Source organism: Eriocheir sinensis, chromosome 30, assembly GCF_024679095.1.
Source record: "Eriocheir sinensis breed Jianghai 21 chromosome 30, ASM2467909v1, whole genome shotgun sequence".
NCBI lineage: Eukaryota > Metazoa > Arthropoda > Malacostraca > Decapoda > Varunidae > Eriocheir > Eriocheir sinensis.
The window spans coordinates 7,289,069-7,306,216 of NC_066538.1; the positions used below are offsets into that span (position 1 = coordinate 7,289,069).

Consider the following 17,148-nt stretch of genomic DNA (forward strand, 5'->3'; position numbering starts at 1 on the left):
CTCTCTCTCTCTCTCTCTCTCTCTCTCTCTCTCTCTCTCTCTCTCTCCTGTTTCATCTCTTCCTTATTCTCCCTCTATTTGTTTCATCTCTCCCTTATTCTCCCTCTACCTGTTTCATCTCTCTCTTATTCTCCCTCACCTATTTCATCTCTCCCTTATTCTCCCTCTACCTGTTTCATCTCTCCCTTATTCTCCCTCACCTGTTTCATCTCTCCCTTATTCTCCCTCCTTGATCTTTGGTTTATCTTTCATTCTCTTCTTTATCTTGCTCTTTTCTTATCTTCGTGTATGTTTTGTTTCTATTTGTTTTTCTTTCATTTATCTTATTCTTTGTTATTCCTTATTCATTCTCTCTCTCTCTCTCTCTCTCTCTCTCTCTCTCTCTCTCTCTCTCTCTCTCTCTCTCTCTCTCTCTCTCTCTCTCTCTCTCTCTCTCTCTCTCTCTCTCTCTCTCTCTCTCTCTCTCTCTCTCTCTCTCTCTCTCTCTCTCTCTCTTTTCTTACTTAAAAATGTCTCTTTCCTATTTCCGTTTCTCATCTTTCTCTTTTTTCACTCTTCTTTCTTTATCTAGTTTTCTCTCTTCCTTTCTTTATTACCTTTTTATTCCCTGTTTCCTTTTTCTCTTTTCTTTTGCTATTCTTCCTTAATTTGTTGGTTCTCTCTTTCTCTTCCTCTATTTTCTCTTTCTCTTACTCCTTTATCCGTTTTACCCTCTCTCTCTCTCTCTCTCTCTCTCTCTCTCTCTCTCTCTCTCTCTCTCTCTCTCTCTCTCTCTCTCTCTCTCTCTCTCTCTCTCTCTCTCTCTCTCTCTCTCTCTCTCTCTCTCTCTCTCTCTCTCTCTCTCTCGTTTCTCTCCATCCTCATTCCTCATCTTTCCTCCACACACGCTTTTCCTCCTTCTCTTTTTTTTATTTCTTCATTCTCCTTATTTTTATTCTCCCTCATGTCCCGCCCTTCCTCTCCTCCTCTCTTCCTCTCTCTCTCTCTCTCTCTCTCTCTCTCTCTCTCTCTCTCTCTCTCTCTCTCTCTCTCTCTATCTCTCTCTCTCTCTTTCTCTCTATCTCTCTCTCTCTCTCTCTCTCTCTCTCTCTCTCTCTCTCTCTCTCTCTCTCTCTCTCTCTCTCTCTCTCTCTCTCTCTCTCTCTCTCTCTCTCTCTCTCTCTCTCTCTCTCTCTCTCTCTTCATTCCTTTTTTTCTTCATACGTTGTTTCTTTTGTTTCCTTTCTTTCTTCCTTTCTTCCCTCTTTCCGTTGATTCATTTTTCCTTTACTCCTTTTTATCCACATTTCTTTTAGTCGTTCTTTCTCTTCTTCCGTCCTCTCTTGTGTATTTGCTTCGTCCTCTTCCTTCCTTCCTTCCTTCCTTTCTTTCCTTCCTTCTTTCGTTCCTTCCTTCCTTCCTTTTTCCTTCCTTCCTTCCTTCCTTCCTTCCTTCTTTTATTCACTCATTCATGCATTGGAATTTATATAAAGAGAATAAAAAAATAAAAAAACTCGGTGACTTCTTGAGATAAAAAGGAAGAAAAATAAAGAAACAAACAAACAAACAAACAAAAAAAAAAAAAAACTTGAAAGAAAACAAGAATTAAAAGAGAGAGAAATAAAAGAAAACAGTAGAAGGAACCAAAGGATAAAAGAGCAAGAGAAAAGGATGAACAGAGAAATCATTCCAATTGATTATCAAGGAATTGAAATCGAGGGAAGCTTGATAAAGAGGAAAATTCGTAGGCAAAGGGAGAGGGAGGAAGAGAGCGAGAGCGAGAGAGAGAGAGAGAATTGGATCGACTAAAATAACATAGATACAATTTAAACGAAACTAGACAGCAACCAACCACCGCGTAATTGAAAGAGGGAAATAGAGAAAAAGTGATATAGATGGACGGAAAGACAGACAGACAGAGAGATAGATAGATAGACAGACAGATAGGCGTAGAGGGAAAGATATATATAAAGTTATGGAGCGGAAACATAGAGGAAATTGTTTGTATGAAAGGGAATGAATTAAAATGAAAAAGAAGAAGAGAACGAAGATAGAGGAAACGAAGAAGAGGAAGATGCGTAGGAGGAAGAAAAATATACAGTAGAAATTTTTTTAAGTCGATGATTAAAAAAAAAAACACTATAAATTCCAAAGATGAATGAATGAATGAAGGAAGGAAGGAAGGCAGGAAGAAAGGAAAAAAAGGAGAAAAAATAATGAAGGAAGGAAAAATAAGAAAAATATAACGATACTGATAATTGATAAAAAAGACAAGGAAAGAGAACAAGGAGCAAAGATAATGAGTAATACATGGAGAAGAAAGGAAGCGAGGAAAACAGGATAAACAATACGAAGAGGAAAAGGAGGCAAGGAATAAATATAAAAAAGGGAATATCGAAATAGTGTGTGCGGTACAGATTCCAAGATGTTGCTTTCGCTCTCTCCATCCATCTGAAAAGAAAAGTGTGATATTAGTAGTAGTAGTAGCGGTAGTAGTAGTAGTAGTAGTAGTAGTATTAGTAGTAGTAGTAGTAGCAGTAGAAGTAGTAGTAATAGTAGCAATAGTAGTAATAATAGTAGTAATAGTAGTAGTAGTAGTAGTAGTAGTAATAGTAGTAGTAGTAGTAGTGGTAATAGTAGTAGTAGTAGTAGCAGTAGAAGTAGTAGTAATAGTAGTAATAGTAGTAGTAATAGTAGTAATAGTAGTAGTAGTAGTAGTAGTAGTAGTAGTAGTAGTAGTAGTAATAGTAGTAGTAGTAGTAATAGTAGTAGTAATAGTAGTAATAGTAGTAGTAGTAGTAGTAGTAGTAATAGTAGTAGTAGTAATAGTAGTAGTAGTAATAGTAGTTGTAGTGTAAATAGCAATAGTTTTCTTCTCTACAATACTGGTTTAAGTAATATCAATAGCAGTTAATAAAAATATCACATAGCCAAGAAACAGATGAATGATTGATAGAAAAATGATGAAGAATATAATAAACATGAGACGCAGCATTAAAAGAAAAAAAATGTACTTACGAGGGAAATGTTAATCGAAAAGGATAAAATTACATTGAAGTAAAGAAAATCTGAATAAAAGAATAACAAGAAGATGATCATGAAAAAAAAAATGTAGATATAAATATTAGATGATTTAAGAATAAGACATGTTGAAAAAAAAACATACAAGTCTAAGAAAAAAAAAAAACAGACGAGTAATATATATGTAAAAAACATAAACAAGCAAATTATGACAGTTAAAAAAACGTTAATGAGAGAGAAAAAAAAATAGACACTAATAGATAATAACGCAACTCAGAAGCTTCCAGAGAGAGAGAGAGAGAGAGAGAACTTCTCCCCCTCTTTTCAAACAACCCTCGACTCCTCGTGTTGACAAAGGAGGTTTTTGCCCCAAGATTGAGCTAGTTCACTCCTCGCCTCAATTAAAGACAGCCCCGAGTCTCTTTTCTCTCTCTCTCTCTCTCTCTCTCTCTCTCTATCTATCTCTTCATTGTTTTCATTGTTTTTTTGTCTTTATTGATGAGAGAGAAAAAAAAATGATACGTACATTCATTTATACATACATACATACAAACATACATACATACATACATACATACAGACAGACAGACAAACAGACAGGTAATGGTTTAGACCCTTTCAATAAGACCCTACCCTCCTCCCTCCCCCCTTTCCCTTTTCTTTCCCTTTTCTTCTTCTTTTTCTCACGCTTCTTTCCTTCCCTCTCTCACCCTCCCTCCACTATCCCTTCTTCCCTCCATTTTTCTCATCCTTTTTTTTCTTTCACCTCTCTTTCTCTCTCCCCTTCCTTCCCTCATTCTTTCCTTCTCTTTTTTGTCTTTTCTTATCGCTCTTTCCAACTTTCCTCCTTTTCCCTCCTCCTTTTCTCTCCTTCCCTCCTTCCCTTTATCTCCTCCTTCCCTTCTTCCCTTCCTCCTTCCTTTCCCATACAAGTAGCAAAAACAACAGGTAATGTGGTAATTGGGTAGGTAATGCTCTCTTCCCTTCCTTTCCCTTCCCATTCTTTCCCTTCCTTTCCCCTCTTCTACGTCTCCCTTCTTCCTCTCCCCTCTCTCTTTCCACTTTTTCCTCTCTCCTCCTCTTCTCCTCCTCCCTCACCCCTTACATTTATCCCTATACTCTTTTTCTCCCTTTTCTTTTTCTCTCATCCTACCCGTCATTCCTCCCTTTTCTCTCCCTTCCATTTCTTTGCTTTCCCTTTCTTCCTTTAGTTTGTCTTCTGCTATTCTTTTCCTCCCCTCTTTCCTCTCCCCTACCCATCACCCCTTCTTTCCCTCTTCTTCTCTCTATCTCCACCCATCCTCCCCTTATCTTCCCCTTCCCGTCTCATCTTCCCTCTTCCCATTATCTTCCCCCTCCCCATCTTATCTCCCCTTCCCCTCTTATCTTCTCCTTCCTCTTATCTTCCCCCTCCCCATCTTATCTTTCCCCCTCCCCATCTTATCATCCCCCTTCCCCTTATCTTCCCCCTCTCCGATTCCCCCCTCTAAGGTAACTCATTAGGGCAAGATACCTGTCAGAACTTCAGGTCAATTAATAAGGGAATCTAATCGCCCTTAATTGTGTACAGGTGAGCACAGGTAACTGATTGTGTTGTGGTTACCTGTTATGTTTGTTTTACCTCTGTGGGGGGCGGGGGAAGGGGGGTTTCTGTGGGGGGGAGAAGGGGGGAGTGTGTGTGGGGGGGGAGGTAGCATGTGTGTGTGTGTGTGTGTGTGTGTGTGTGTGAATACTAACAAATAAGACGAGAAACGAACACAATGACGCAAGAACAGGAACACACTCGCAACGCAGCATACCAAACACACACGCTCAATGTTACGAAAAAGATGGAAAACAAACACCAGGATACGTATTTGACACCCACAGCAGGAAGACAACGAAAGAGATCACAAAAGAAAACGAAAATAGAAAGCGAAGAATAGTGATTGATGGGCCGTTTTCTCTGTTATTTTTTTTGCCCTTGAGCTTCTTCCTTTACTGTAAAAAAAAAATATATAGAAGAATTGAACATGTATAGAGAAAAGATGACTATAGAAATACGTAATAGTGATAAAAGTGTATTGTTTAAGATAGGGAACATTAAGACCGCTATTACAAGATTTCCCTTTGGGCCATTCCCTTACACACACACACACACACACACACACACACACACACAGGCAGACACGAACACAGCCATGCCGAGAATATAAAACAAAAACAGCCAACGACAAATTACAAAAAAATACCTCATCAGATTTTTTTCATGTTTTCGATAACTTACAAAGAGAACAAACAGGAAGTGATGTGTTATTTGCCTTAAGTCTGTCTTCACCTGTTTGTTTTGACGTTGTTTGGTGTTGTTTATTTCTTGCGTTTGTTTATTTATTATTAGTGAGATGCTATTGGTTATTTTCATGTGTTAGAAAAATGTTATTGGGAGGCAGAAACAAAAGTCATCGTTCTAATTCGTTTATCTTTAGTGTTTGTTAGAAGTTAGCGTTTGTCTTTTTTTATTTTTTTTTTATATGCAGTGTTTTTTGTGTGTGCTTCTATGTCAGTTTTTTCAGCGTTTTTCATAAGCATCGTATCTTTTGGTTTGTTTCTGTAATAGTCTCGAAAAATAGTCATCTCGTTATTTTATGGTTTTCTTTCTTCCAATTCTTGTCAAAAAAAATGTGAAAATGAAGGAGAAAAATAGCTCGTCCCTTTTCTTCCTTTAGTTTCTCTTCTATTTTTTTTCCTCCCCTCTTTCCTCTCCTACCCATCACCCCTTCTTCCCCCCTTCTTCCGCCTATCTACACTCTCCCTCTCCTCCTCCCTCACCCCTTACATATATCCCTCTCCTCTTTTTCCCCATTTCCTTCTTCTCCCATCCTACCCTTCATTCCTCCCTTTTCCCTCAGTCCCCTTTTCCCTCTCTTCCATTTCTTTGTTTTCCCTTTTTTCCTGTAGTTTCTCTCCTCCAATTTTTTTCCTTCCCTCTTTTCACTCCCCTACCCATCACCCTTTCCTTCCCCCTTCCTCCCCTATCTCCACCCTTCTTCCCCTTATCTTCCCCCTCCCCCATTATCTTTCCCATTCCCCATTATCCTCCCCCTCCCCATCTTATCGTCCCCTTAGAAAGATTCAGATATATAAAAGAAATGTCAGTGAGTTAAATGTGATTGGATATATTAAGTTAGCAAATCCCAATATGCAGTACCAAGCTAAATATGAAAAAAGTAAAAATAAATAAATAAATTGCATAGAAAGAACGTTAAATTAAAAATCGCCAAAATAATGCAAATGTAAATAAAGAAATAAGACAAAGAGTAAAGAAGAGGAAGGTAAGAGAGGAGGAGGAAAACGAAAGCAGGACTCGAGAAGGAAGAAATAAACGGTGTGCAATAAATAAGGAAAGGAATAAATAGGAGGAGGAAAGGAATGGGAATGAAGGAGGAAAAGAGAAGGAGAAATAAAAAAGTCTAGAGGAAAAGGAAGGAAAGCAGAATAGAAAGGAAGAGGAAGAGGAAGAAATGGAGGGAAAGAAGAGGAAAACGCAGTAGAAAAGGAGGAAAGGATGAAGGAAGAGGAGAGGAGGAAAGAAATGGGAATGAAGAAGGAAAAGAGAAGGAGAAATAAAGAAGTCTAAAGGAAAAGAAGGAATAGCAAATCGGAAAGGAAGAGGGAGAGGAAGAAATGGAGGGAAAGAAGAGGTAAACGCAGTAGAAAAGGAGGAAAGGATGAAGAAAGAGTAGAGGAGGAAAGAAATGGGAATGAAGGAGGAAAAGAGAAGGAGAAATAAAGAAGTCTAAGGGAAAAGGAGGAATAGCAGAATAGAAAGGAAGAGGAAGAGGAAGAAATGGAGGGAGAGGAGAGGAAAGCGCAGTAGAAAAGGAGGAAAGGATGAAGGAAGAGTAGAAGCGAAAGAGGGAAGAGGAGAAAGAGGTGGAGGGACAGCATAGGAAAACGTAGGAAGAAGAGGAGGAGGAAATAGAGAAAGAGCAGAAGAAAGAAAAGAAAGAGAAAGAAGATTAACTGGAGGAGAATGAAGAAACTCAAGTAAAGAAAAAAAAGAAGCGGGGAAAGAAGGAATTGGAAAAGTATAAGAAAAAAAGTCAGAGAAATGGAATAGGAGAAAACAGAGAAAGAAAAAAAAAACAGGAAAAAAGGAACAGGAATCAAAGAAAAGAAAATAAGACAAAATAGGAAAAAGAGAAGGAGATTGAGAATAAGGGAGACGAATGGTGAAAAGGAGAAGCAAAAGAAGGAAGAGAAGAAGGAGGAGGAGGAGGAGGAAGACGAAGACGGAGATGAAGAAGAAGAAGAAGAAAAAGAAGAAGAAGAAGGACGAGGAGGACAAGGATAAGGACGAGGATGGGGACGAAGAGGATAAGGAAGAAGAGGAGAAGGAAGAGGAGGAGGGGAAGGAGGAGGAGGAGGAGGAAGACGAAGACGGAGATGAAGAAGAAGAAGAAGAAGAAGAAGAAGAAGAAGAAGAAGAAGAAGGACGAGGAGGACAAGGATAAGGACGAGTATGGGGACGAAGAGGATAAGGAAGAAGAGGAGAAGGAAGAGGAGGAGGAGGAGGAGGAGGAGGAGGAGGAGGAGGAGGAGGAGGCGTAAATCAGAGGGACCAGTGCTTCCCTCTGGCGGATGACTAACAGACTGCGAAGGAAGGTAACAGACGGGCTCATAGATTAAGGCAGATATATATAACCTAACCCCCCTCCCCCCTCTCCCCCTCTCCCCCCTCCTTTGAAACGTTGACCCTCTCTTCCCCACCCTTTCTCTCTACCCTTTCCCCTCACCCTTCTCCCCAGCATCTCTCTCTCTCCCCCTCCCTCCTTTCCCCTTCACCCCTTTCCTCTTTCCCCTCCCTTCATTTCATCTCACCTTCCCTCACCCCTTCCCCTCATCCCTCTAAACTCCCTTCCTTCCCCTCACCCTTCCCCCCGCCATCCTTCTTTCTCTCCCTCCTCTCACTCTCTCCCCCTTTCACCCTTTTAATCCCCCCCCCCTTCCTTCACTACTCTTCCCCTCTCCCCCAATTTAACTCCCTTCCTTTCCCTCACCTTTCTCCCCAGCATCTCTCTCTCTCCCCTCTCTGTCTCTCCCCTCCTCCCTCGCCATCCCTTTCTTTCCCTTCCCTTACTCCTCTCCTCCCTTACACACCCATACCTCCCCTTTCTCTATCTCCCTTATCCTTCACCTCTCCCCTCTCCCTTCTCCCCATGTCCTTCTTCCTCTTTTATCCCTCTCTCCCTTACTCCCTCATTCTCTTTCTCCTTCATTCTTCACCTTTCATCTCTCTTCTCTCATTCTCTGTACCCCTTCCTTCACCTCTTAATTCCTCCCCATCACCTCCCCTTCTCTCCCCTTCCCTTACCTTCCCCTTCCTTTTCTTCCCCTTTACATGCTTTTCTCTTTTCTTCTATTCTTTCCTTCCTCTTTTACTCTTTTCTTTGATTTTCTTTTATCTTCTCTCTTCCTCATCTCTCATTCCTTAAATTTTTCCTCTTTGGTTTCTCGTTCTTCTTCATTTCCTTCCTTTATTCCTTCCTACTTCCTCTTACACATATTCGTCTGCTTCCTCCTCCTCCTCCTCCTCCTCCTCCTCCTCCTCCTCCTCCTCCTCCTCCTCCTTCTCCTCCTCCTCCTCCTTTAGTGACCTCCATCTTCTTCGTATTCCTCCCTTAGTTCTTACCCTTTGACCCTCTTCCTTCTTCCTCCTCCTCCTCCTCCTCCTCTTCTTCCTCCTCCTCTTCCTCCTCTTATTGGCTACCTGTGACCTCTCTGTGACCTTCCACCCTGACCTCTTCCTCCTCCTCCTCCTCCTCCTCTGCCTCCTCCATCTTCTCGACCTCCTCCTCCTCCTCCTCCTCCTCCTCCTCCTCCTTTTTTTGTTGTTCTTTCCCGTCGTGGGTGAGATATATGAGGCGAAGAGAGATTTTTGGGCTACGGTTCACTTTGGAAATTCTGGTGTATTTTTTTATTTATTTATTTGTGTTTTTATTGATGTTTATTTATTTATGGGGTTGTTGTTTTTTGTGTGATGGTGATGATGATGATGATTTCTATTTGTTTATTTTGTTTTCTATTATTTTTATTTATTTTGTTTAGTTTTGTTTGTTTATTGTTATTGTTGTGGTTATTATTGTCGTGATGATGATGATGATGATGCTGTTGTTACTACTACTACTACTACTACTACTACTACTACTACTACTACTACTACTACTACTACTGTTAGGCCTATAGACTTCTTCACTATAAGCTCTTGGTGTGTGTGTTTGGCTTATGTCACACGTTCTATTTGTGTTTGTTTGTGTGTGTATGGGGAGGGGGAGGTGTTTGTGTGTGTGTGTTTGTGTGTGTGTGTGTTTGTGTAGGGGGAGTAGGTGTTTGTGTGTGTGTTTGTGTATGTGTGTGTGGGGGGGAGGGAGGTGTGTGTGTTTGTGTGTGGGGGAGTAGGTGTGTGTGTGTGTGTGTGTGTGTGTTTATGTTAGTTATCGAAGTCATTATCATTTTTTTCTACGTCATCTTCATCGTTGTCATTTTTATTACTAATGTTATTATTTTTATTATTATTATCTTTTTGTTTGTAGTGTTTGTTTTTGTTATTTTTTGTTATTTTTGTTCACCTTCATTTTCTTTTTCTTAATTTTTTCCTGTTTTTTTCTTATCATTTTTTTCTCGTTTTTCTTCTTTTTCTATTTTTCTTCGTTTTTCTTCATTCTTGTTCCTGGTCTTGTTCTTCTCTTCTTCCTGTTCTTGTTGTTCCTTTTTCTTCTTTGTCTTTTCCATCGTCTTCCTCTTTCTCCTCCTCCTCCTCCTCCCCCTCCTCCCTTCCCTTCTTTTCCATTTCCCTTCCCTTCCCTTCCTTTTAACCTCCTTTTCCTCTTTCTTATACTATATCCTGTTCTTTTCTTCCTGTTCTTGTTGTTCTTCTTTTTTCTTTTTTGTCTATTTCATTGGCTTCATTTTTCTCCTCCTCCTCCTCCTCCTCCCTTCCCTTCTTTTCCATTTCCCTTCCCTTCCCTTCCTTTCAACCTCCTTTTCCTCTTTCTTATACTATGTCCTGTTCTTTTCTTTATATTCTTGTTGTTCCTCTTTCTTTGTCTTTTCATCGGTATCCTCCTCCTCCTCCTCCTCTTCCTCCTCCTCCTCCTCCTCCATCATCTTCTGTGTATCGTTCCGCCGCCTCTATCTCCTCATCTCCGCGTCTCTTCGTTTTAATGAGTGCAAATTATTGTCTCTCCCTCATTATCTCTCCTCATCACGTCTCTTATCTCCTACACGTGTTTTACAGCCGCGTCTCTCCTGCCGTCTTATCATAAATCGGGTTTTGTTTGTAGTTGTTTTATTAAGTGTGCGTGGAAATGGAAGATGAGGAAGAGGGAGAGGGAAAATGAAAAGAGGAAATGGAAAATGGGAAAGAGGAAGATGAAATAAGAAGAGAGCAATAGTATAGGAACATGAAGAAGGTGAGGAAATGGAAGATGAGGAAGAGGAAGATGAAAAAGAAAAGAGGAATGATAGGGACGGAAAGAAGGTGAGAGAATGGAAAATGAGGAGGAGAAAGATGAAAAAAGAAAAGAGGATTAGTAGGGCTGCAAAGAAGGGGAGGAAATGAAAATGAGGCAGAGGGAGATGAAAAAAGAAAAGAGGAATGATAGGGACGGAAAGAAGGTGAAGAAATGGAAAATGAGGAAGAGGAAGATGAAGAAATAAGAGAGAAATAGTAGGAACATGAAAAAGGTGAGAAAATGGAAAAAGAGGAAAAGGAAGAGGAAGAAAGAAGAGAGGAATAGGAGGACCATAAATAAAGTGAGGAAATGGAAAATGAAAAGAGGAATGGTAGGAAAACATGAAGAAGGTGAGAGAAAGCAAAATATAAAAAAAAGAGGAAGAGGGGAAAAGGGAGAGGAAGATGAAAAAAGAAAAATGGGATAGTAGAAGCATAAAGGTGAGGAAATGAAAAATGAGGACGAGGAAGAGGAAAAGTGAAAAGAGGAATAGTAGGAACGTAAAGAAGGTAAGGAAATGAAAATGAGGAAGAGGAAGAGGAATAACGAATAGAGGAATAGCAGGAAATATAATAAAGAAAGTGAAGAAAAGCAAAATGTAAGAAAGAGGAAGAGGAAAAGGAAGACAAGAGAGGAAGAGGAAAGAAAATGAGGAAAAGCAATATTTAAGAAAGAGGAAGAGGAAAGAAAATGAGTAAAAGCAATAATGTAAGAAAGAGGAAGAGGAAAAGGAAGAAGAGAGAGGAAGAGGAAAAGGAAGAAGAGAGAGGAAGAGGAAAGAAAATGAGGAAAAGCAATATTTAAGAAAGAGGAAGAGGAAAAGGAAGAAGAGAGAGGAAGAGGAAAGAAAATGAGTAAAAGCAATATTTAAGAAAGAGGAAGAGGAAAAGGAAGAAGAGAGAGGAAGAGGAAAGAAAATGAGTAAAAGCAATAATGTAAGAAAGAGGAAGAGGAAAAGGAAGAAGAGAGAGGAAGAGGAAAGAAAATGAGTAAAAGCAATAATGTAAGAAAGAGGAAGAGGAAAAGGAAGACAAGAGAGGAAGAGGAAAGAAGATGAGGAATAGCAAAATGAAAGGAAGAGGAGGAGGAAAATGGAGATGAAAGAGGAAGAGGAAAGAAAATGAGGAAAAGCAGTATGTAAGAAAGAGGAAGAGGAAAAAGAAGAAGAGAGAGGAAGAGGAAAGAAGATGAGGAATAGCAAAATGAAAGGAAGAGGAGGAGGAAAATGGAGATGAAAGAGAAAGAGGAAAGAAAATGAGTAAAAGCAATATGTAAGAAAGAGGAAGAGGAAAAGGAAGAGGATGGTAAAAGAGGAAGGATTAGTAGGGAGAGGAGGAAAAGCGAGAGGAAAACAAAACAAAGAAGAAGAGAAGAAAGAAGATAAAAAAGAGGAGGAAAAGAATGAGGAAAATGAGGAAAGTGAGAAAAAACATACCAGAAGAAAGAGGAGTAAGAGAATGATAAAAAAATAATGAATGGAATCAATAGAAAGAGGAAAGAAATGGGAAAGAAGACCAAATGGAGGAGAAGCGAAGGAGAAATAATGGAGTCGTAAGGAAAAGGAGGGAGAGCAGAAAAGGAAGAGGAAGAGGAAGAGGAAGAGGGAAAGAAGTTAGTTGGAATGTTAAGAAAAGCAAAATATGAGAAGAAAGAGGATGATAAAAAAAGAGGAAGGAATTGAAAGGATGATTAGGAAGTTGAAGAAAAGGAAGACATAAGGAGGAAAAAAAGATGAAAAAAAGAAGACAGGAAAAATAGAAGAATAGAGAGGCAATGGAAGATAATAACAAGGAGATGATGATGATTAAAAAAAGAAGAAGGAAGAGATGGATTTGCTACATTCTCTTTTTTTTATTGTTTATTTTCTCTTCCTTTATTCGCTTTTTTTTCTTTCATAATTTTTTTGTCTGCCTTTCTTTTTCTCTTATTTACATTCTGACACTAATCTCTGTTTTTTGTTTGCTTACCTGTTGTTTTCCTGTTTATCATTGTCTCCCCTTCGTTATCTCCCCTTATCACGCATTTCTTATTTATCTCATTATCTATCTCTGTTTGTTTGTGTGTATGTGAAGCGGTTTATAATTTCCCCGTTTGTTTGTCTGTTTTTTTCTGTTTTTTTTTTCGATAAGTGTTTGAATCCTTTACTTATTTACACATTCTCACTCTCTTTGTCTAATCTTACTATTTTATCTCATTCATTTATCTATCTATTTATTTATTTATCTTTATCTTCCTTTTTCTATCTTGCTTCTCCGTTTATCTCTGTAATTGCGTGTGTGTTTGTGTGTACGTGTGTGTGTGTCTGTTTGTATATATTTGTCTACCCGTTGCTATCACCCACGACTGTTTACTTGTGTGTGTGTGTGTGTTTGCGTGTCAGTATTGCATGTATTTGTGACCCCGTTGCTAACACGCACCTCATCGTCGTTTTGTTTACATTCCGTCACACCGTCACCTCCCCTCACGCTGAGTTATGTGTCCTCCTCCACCTACATCACTGCCCTCATGCTCCTGTCGCTCTCCCCCCCCACCCCCTACACACACACTTAAACATACACATACACACGCCTCCACACTTATTCCTCCTCACACACACACACACACACATACACACACACTCACACATTTATTTTTCCCAACACACACACTCACACACACTCACACGTCTTTCTAATGGATCTCGACGTGTCTTTTCATGCGGTTATGTTGCTGAAATTGTCTAAAAAGGACCGTAGTTTGATGTTTACTTGCTCACTCCCTCACCGCACTTTTCTCTCTCTCTTTTTTTCCTTTATCTCCTACCTTTTTTTGCCTTCTTTTATTCTATGTACTCGCCTCTAACCTCTTTGCTCAGTCCTTTTCATCAGGTTCCCTTTCTAACCCTCTCCTCCCCTTCCCTCACCCTTTTGTCCTACCCTTTCCTTCGGTGGTACCTTATTCCCCTCACACACACCAAAACCTCACCTTCCCTCCACTTAACCTCCCTTTCCCTAACCTCTCCTTATTCTCTTGTTTCTCACCTTCCCTTGCCCCTCACTTCTCTCTCACCTCCCCATCCTTCATTTCAACTTCCCTTTCCTTTTCTTCCTTTCCACTGTCCTTTCCTTCCCATCCCTTCTCTTTCCTTCCTTTTCACTTTCCTTCCCTTTCCTTCCCTTTCCTTCCCTTCCCTTCCCTTCCCTTCCCTTTCCTTCCCTTCCCTTCCCTTCCCTCCCTTTCCCTTCTCTTTCATTCCTTTCCCATCCCTTCCCTTCTCTTTTCTTCCCTTTCCTATCTTTCCACTTTCCTTCCCTTCCCATCCCTTTTTCTCTTTTCTTCCCTTCACTACCCTTCCCTTCCCTTCCCTTCCCTTCCCTTCCCTTCCTTTCCTTTCCCTTCCCTTCCATTTCCTTCCCTTCCCTTCCCTTCCTTTCCTTTCCCTTCCCTTGCCTTCCTTTCCTTTCCCTTCCCTTCCCTCTCCTACCTTTCCCTTCCCTTTCTTTCCACTTGCCTTCCCTTCCCTTCCTTTCCATTCCTTCCTTCCCACTTTCCTTCCCTTCCCTTCCCTTCCCATCTCTTCCTTTCCCTTCCACTTCCCTTCCATATGGCTGTCTGTCTGAAGAAGCACCTCATGAAACCAGAACCAACTAACCAACTCGGCAGTCTGACATGCCTGAAGTGTTGTCTGCAGCGGCTCTTCACTATCCAGCACTGTTATGTCTGCTTAGTGTCTTTCCCTACGAGGCTGAAACATTGAACCATCTCCTGACCCTCTAGAACCCAGAACGTAAGAACCCCAAGGACTTACATGTGTCTTAGTACCTTTCTAGAACCCGTAAGTAAGTAAATAAGTAAGTAAGTAGATCCCAGGACAGCTGAGACCCAAGAACCCATACGGTCATTATCTCCCTTTTAGAACCTTTATGAATCCCCTATACAACTAGAACCACTACTACTACTACTACTACTACTACTACTACTACTACTACTACTACTACTACTACTACTACTACTACTACTACTACTACAACCACCACTACTTGTCTCCTATATCCCAAACAACATCGGAGTGCTAATTGGCATGCGCGTACTAACTGGCCAACATACCCCAGCCATATAGGTCGCGTCGCCTCGCCTAGCCTCCCCCGGGGTCCCCAGGGGCGCGCGCGGGGCCCAGGGTGTTTGGTATGCCCCGGGGACGCTGCTCCGCCGTCCTCTCCCCCGCGTGACTCGCATTGATGATGACGCTGATGATGGAGCGGTGATGGCGATGGTGATAATGGTGGTGGTGGTGGTGGTGAGGGAGAAGGAGGAGGTTGGTTTAGAGAAGGTGGAGGTTGAATCATGTGTGTGTGTGTGTGTGTGTGTGTGTGTGTGTGTGTGTGTGTGTGTGTTGCAACGTTTTGAGAGAGAGAGAGAGAGAGAGAGAGAGAGAGAGAGAGAGAGAGAGAGAGAGAGAGAGAGAGAGAATGTGATTGGAATATTCAGAACGTGAAAGTTGAAAGTAAAAGAAAGACCCGGCACTGCGAGGTGAAAGGGGACGATATTTAGTAACGAGGAGCCGAAAGAAAATAAAACATAATATAAAAAGTAAGACAAGAAAACATGACAAGAAACTATGATGATGAAGAAAATAAGATAAGAAAGTAAGATCAATAGAAAATAGTCAAAATAAAAATGAGTTACGTTGTGATTTTTGAGAGAAATGAAATAAAAAAATAAAAAATCAGATAAATAAGATAATAAAATAAGATAAGAAAATAAAACATATATAGAAAGTACCGTAAGACAAGAAAACATGACAAGAAACTATGATGATGAAGAAAATAAGATAAGAAAGTAAGATCAATAGAAAATAGTAAAAATAAAAATGAGTTATGTTGTGATTTATGAGAGAAATGAAATAAATAAATAAAATCTCTGATAAATAATAAAATAAGATAAGAAAATCAAATATATATAACAAGTAAAACAAGAAAACATAACAAGAAAATATGATGAACAAGAAAATAAGATAAGAAAGCAAGATCAATAGAAAATAATAAAAATAAAAATGAGTTATGTTGTGATTTTTGAGAGAAATGAAATAGATAAATAAAAATCTGAGGACTGATATTAACAAAGGAGAAATGAATAATATAGAAGACAAAGAAGAGAAACAAATCTTGAAAATATCAGATCACAATAAGCAAAGAAGAAAACAACAATTGAAGTAAGTGTAATGTCATAAAATTAGCACAAAATACATAGAGAATATTATGTATAGGTGGAAAAAGAAGAAAATATAAATGCAGTATTGAACAAAAACGGAATAAAAAAAAAAAACTGCAGAAAACACACAAAAAATAGATAAAATAAATAAATAAATAAACACAATAGATTATGATTAAACATCACTAGACGGAAATTTATATATACCCCCCCCCAAAAAAAAGGAAACAAAAACGAATATATTGGAAAAGTTTTGAGGAGTATGTCACAGTTAAAAGTACTTAGACGGCAATAAATAAACACACACACACACACACACACACACACACACACACACACACACACACACACACACACACACACACACACACACACACACACACACACACACACACACACACACACACACACACACACACAACGAAGACAAGGGAGGACAAATAAATTAATAAACAGGGAAACGGGAACACGAATCCAACTTTCCCGGGGTAAGAATTTTGTCCCCAAACTATGTAGAGGAGGAGGAGGAGGAGGAGGAGGAGGAGAGCGAGGACGAAGAGAAGGCCGAATACGCGGATGAAAGGGGAAAATAAAGAGGGAAGAAAGTAGAAGATATGGAAAAGAGGAAAAAAAGAGGAAGGGAAGAAAGGAAAATATAAATAACAGTTTTCGTACAGATTAAAGAAGAATGAAAGAGAGAAGAAAAAACGAGAAAAAAACAGAAGACAAAGGGAAGAAAGTAAAGGAACTGGGAAAATGAAAGGAAATGGAAGACAAAAAGGAAGAAAATAGAAAAAGGGAAGATGGAGGAGAATATAACAGAAGAACAAAGAAGAGAAGGAAGAAGAAAAGGAAGAAAAAGTAGAAAGAAGGGAGAAAGAAAATACAAGAAATAACGTAAGAATAAATTTTGATGAAGAAAAGGCAAGACAAAGGAGAAGTAAGAAAAGGAAGAGAAGAAAGAGGGAAGAAAAAATGAGAATGAAAATGGAAAAGAGGGAATAGAGAAAAGAAGTAGGGAGAGGAAGTGAAGGAAGATGAAGAAACAAGAAAATGAAAGGGAAAAGGAAGATGAAAAGAAGGAAAAGGAGAAGTAGGAAAGTGAATAAAGGAGAAAATGGAATGAAGAGAAAAAGGAAGAGGAAAAGAAAGACAGGGAGTATTAGGAAGAGAAAGAGAGACGATAGAAACAGGAATAAGAGAATCAAAGGGAGAAGGAAAAACGAGGAAAAAAACAGAAGAGAAAGGGAAGAAAGTAAAGGAAATGAGAAAATGAAAGGAAATGGGAGACGAAAAGGAAGAAAAGGGAGAAAAGTTGGAAGAGAAGGAAGGTAGAAGAGAATATAGCAGGAGAACAAAGAAGAAAAGGAAGAAAAATAGAGAGACGGGAGAAAGAAAAGAATATATCATAAGAACAAAGAAGTAAAGGAAGAAAAGAAGGAAGAAAAAATAGGAAGAAAGGAGA

General features: G+C 39.5%; 1 protein-coding gene across 1 annotated transcript in view; it reads right to left on the reverse strand.

The window, feature by feature from the left end:
- Positions 1 to 1,787: 1,787 nt before the first annotated feature.
- The window catches only part of LOC127005538 (atherin-like), an 83,460-nt gene continuing 68,099 nt past the window's right edge, over positions 1,788 to 17,148 (reverse strand). Inside the window, exon 2 of the mRNA XM_050874464.1 lies at positions 1,788 to 2,430. Within this exon, the coding sequence (XP_050730421.1) occupies positions 2,001 to 2,430 (430 nt within the window). The 3' untranslated portion in view covers positions 1,788 to 2,000. The remainder of the gene's footprint in view (positions 2,431 to 17,148) is intronic.